The sequence below is a fragment of the Atta colombica genome, unplaced genomic scaffold, assembly GCF_001594045.1.
Source record: "Atta colombica isolate Treedump-2 unplaced genomic scaffold, Acol1.0 scaffold105, whole genome shotgun sequence".
Taxonomy (NCBI): domain Eukaryota; kingdom Metazoa; phylum Arthropoda; class Insecta; order Hymenoptera; family Formicidae; genus Atta; species Atta colombica.
In genome coordinates this window covers 4,697,128-4,699,527 of record NW_017259190.1, presented here as the reverse complement: position 1 = coordinate 4,699,527, position 2,400 = coordinate 4,697,128, and the positions used below count along the sequence as shown (strand labels likewise).

General features: G+C 33.6%; 2 protein-coding genes across 3 annotated transcripts in view; both read left to right on the top strand.

The window, feature by feature from the left end:
* The window catches only part of LOC108691424 (omega-amidase NIT2), a 9,046-nt gene that overhangs the window by 5,132 nt on the left and 1,514 nt on the right, over positions 1–2,400 (top strand). For both annotated transcript variants that reach the window (XM_018199186.1, XM_018199180.1), the window contains 2 exons: positions 1,602–1,786; positions 2,225–2,393. In XM_018199186.1, coding sequence (XP_018054675.1) covers positions 1,602–1,786; positions 2,225–2,393 — 354 coding nt within the window. The remainder of the gene's footprint in view (positions 1–1,601; positions 1,787–2,224; positions 2,394–2,400) is intronic.
* On the top strand, positions 258–1,072 carry LOC108691440 (putative uncharacterized protein FLJ37770). Its single transcript, XM_018199195.1, has 2 exons — positions 258–751; positions 826–1,072. Exons 1-2 carry the CDS (start codon positions 382–384, stop codon positions 864–866), a joined length of 411 nt encoding a protein of 136 aa, XP_018054684.1. The 5' UTR covers positions 258–381; the 3' UTR covers positions 867–1,072.

Genomic DNA, 2,400 nt, shown 5'->3' with positions numbered 1-2,400 from the left:
TTTATATATATATATATAAATCTATATACAATATCTTTATACATACGTGCGAGATATTTTTTATATTTCTATTTACAAAATTTTTTGTGTCAAAAGTAGAAAAGTACAAAAGAAAAGCATGAAAATAAAATCGATCTATAATAAACAAAATCTATTTCGTTTATATCTTCAATAGAGATATAAACGATATTTTTGTGCCAAATAATGTATAATTTTAAATATAATTTTAAATATGTACACAGTGCGACAAATATGTTCCCGGACACGAACCACATCTCACCAATGGCGACATCTGTGCGTTCAAACATGCATTTTAAAGGTTGAACATTTTCCTATCATCTGTCAAAGTTTCATTCATTTTGGTTGACATATAACGAAGATATGACAGTTCATGTTAAACAAGATTTTGATCGAGATAGAAATTTTAATATGGAACAAAGAGCAGTGATTAAATTTAATGCAAAACTTGGTAAAAGTGCATCAGAAACATTCCGATTGATGCAACAAGTTTACGGCAGTCAATGTCTAGGTCGTACAGCTGTTTTTGAGTGGCATAAGCGTTTTTTGGAAGGCAGAGAGACCCTTGAAGATGATAAAAAATCAGGACGGCCAATTTTGGTTCGAACACCCGAAATGATCGAAAAAGTACGTGATTTTGTTGCAAATGATCACTATGCATCATTAAAAATGATGGGGGAGGCTTTAAATATCAGTAGAGAAACGATTCGAACCATATTACATGAAGATTTGGGTAAAATGAAGGTTTGTGCGAAATTTGTTCACATTAAAAAGTGATTAAAAATCAATGAGAATCAATCATTCCAGAGACATCGTTGCAGCCGCAGAAAATAATCCAAACTTCCTAAAATTAATTGTTACGGGTGATGAAACATGGTGCTTTCAATATGATCCAGAAACTAACTGACTGCGTCAAAGTGCGGAATGGAAGTAAAAAAATTCACCATAAGCAAAAAAAGTTCCATCAAAAATCAAGACAATGCTCATCACATTCTTTGATAGTAAAAGTATTATCCATAAAGAGTTTGTTCCAACTGGCCAAACAATTACTGGTGCATATTATCTCGAAGTTTTAAAACGATTGATGGGCAGAATTCGTCGTATTCGCCCCGAATATCATGATCCAGAAGATTGGTCTTTGTTGCATGATAATACACCGAGTCACACTTCATTGACTGTTCGTCAATTTTTGGCTCGAAATCGTGTCTTTGTGTTAAACCATTCACCGTATTTACCCGATTTGGCCCCTTGTGACTTCTCATTATTCCCAAAATTGAAATTGAAATTGAAAGGACGCTTTTTTGATGACATTCCGACCATCCAATCAGCTTCTACACAGGCACTAGAGGCAATTCCGTAAACTGAGCTAGAACATGCATTTGAATCACTATTGAATCGCTGTAACAAGTGTAATAAAGCCAGAGGAGAATATTTTGAATAATAAAACCAAAAAATATGCATATTTGTTGTTTCAATTATGATTTTCAGGCCCTGTCCGGGAACATATTTGTCGCACTGAGTATATAAATGTACATTATTTATTTACTGGCTTATTTTATTGATATTTCCCATAACACAATTAGCTCACTTTGCTCGATATGCCGAGAGTATTCCAGACGGCGAGACGAGCACGGCGTTGTCCGAGGCGGCAAGAAAGAACAATGTCTATGTGATTGGTGGTACAATACCGGAGAGAAACAACGACAAGTTATACAATACTTGTACCGTATGGGGACCAGATGGGAAACTCGTAGTTATGCATAGGAAGGTTATTAAAATCGATGTTATACATTATATTATTGGTACATATACAACATAAAATGTTCTCTGTAAATGTGCATGTGCGTATGAGTGCGAGAGGTGGTTTTCTTTAAAATATTTTAATATACGCGCGCGCGCGCGCGCGCGCGCGTGTGTGTGTGTGTGTGTGTGTATACAATATATGTATATACAATACATATATATATATTTTTTTACAAGGATATATTTCTTGTATATCTCTTTTTCAAAAGTACACATATATTCTATATATTCTAAATATTTCAATATATTTTCAGCTATTAATTTAAAGTAAAGAATTTACTTAAAATAAAAGTTGAGAAGATGAGAAATATGTGTACAGTATATAAATAGATTTTTTTCTACTCGAAACATATACTATATGAAACAGGAGGAACACTTTAAGCATTTAATTTCTTTTTCACAGATGCATTTATTCAACATTGACATTAAGGGAAAAATTACTTTTCGCGAGAGTGATTCCCTATCCGCCGGCAATTCCCTTACCATCTTTGAAGCGAAAGGTTGTAAAATCGGTATTGGCATTTGCTACGATATCAGATTTGAAGAAATGGCACGATTATATAGAAACAAAGGTAAATT

What these genes read in the sequence shown, in the direction of transcription:
- LOC108691440 (XM_018199195.1), top strand. Translation starts at nt 382, where the DNA reads ATGACAGTTCATGTTAAACAAGATTTTGATCGAGATAGAAATTTTAAT. An exon ending in CATATTACATGAAGATTTGG is followed by an intron (nt 752 to 825) that starts GTAAAATGAAGG and finishes CAATCATTCCAG; the next exon opens with AGACATCGTTGCAGCCGCAG.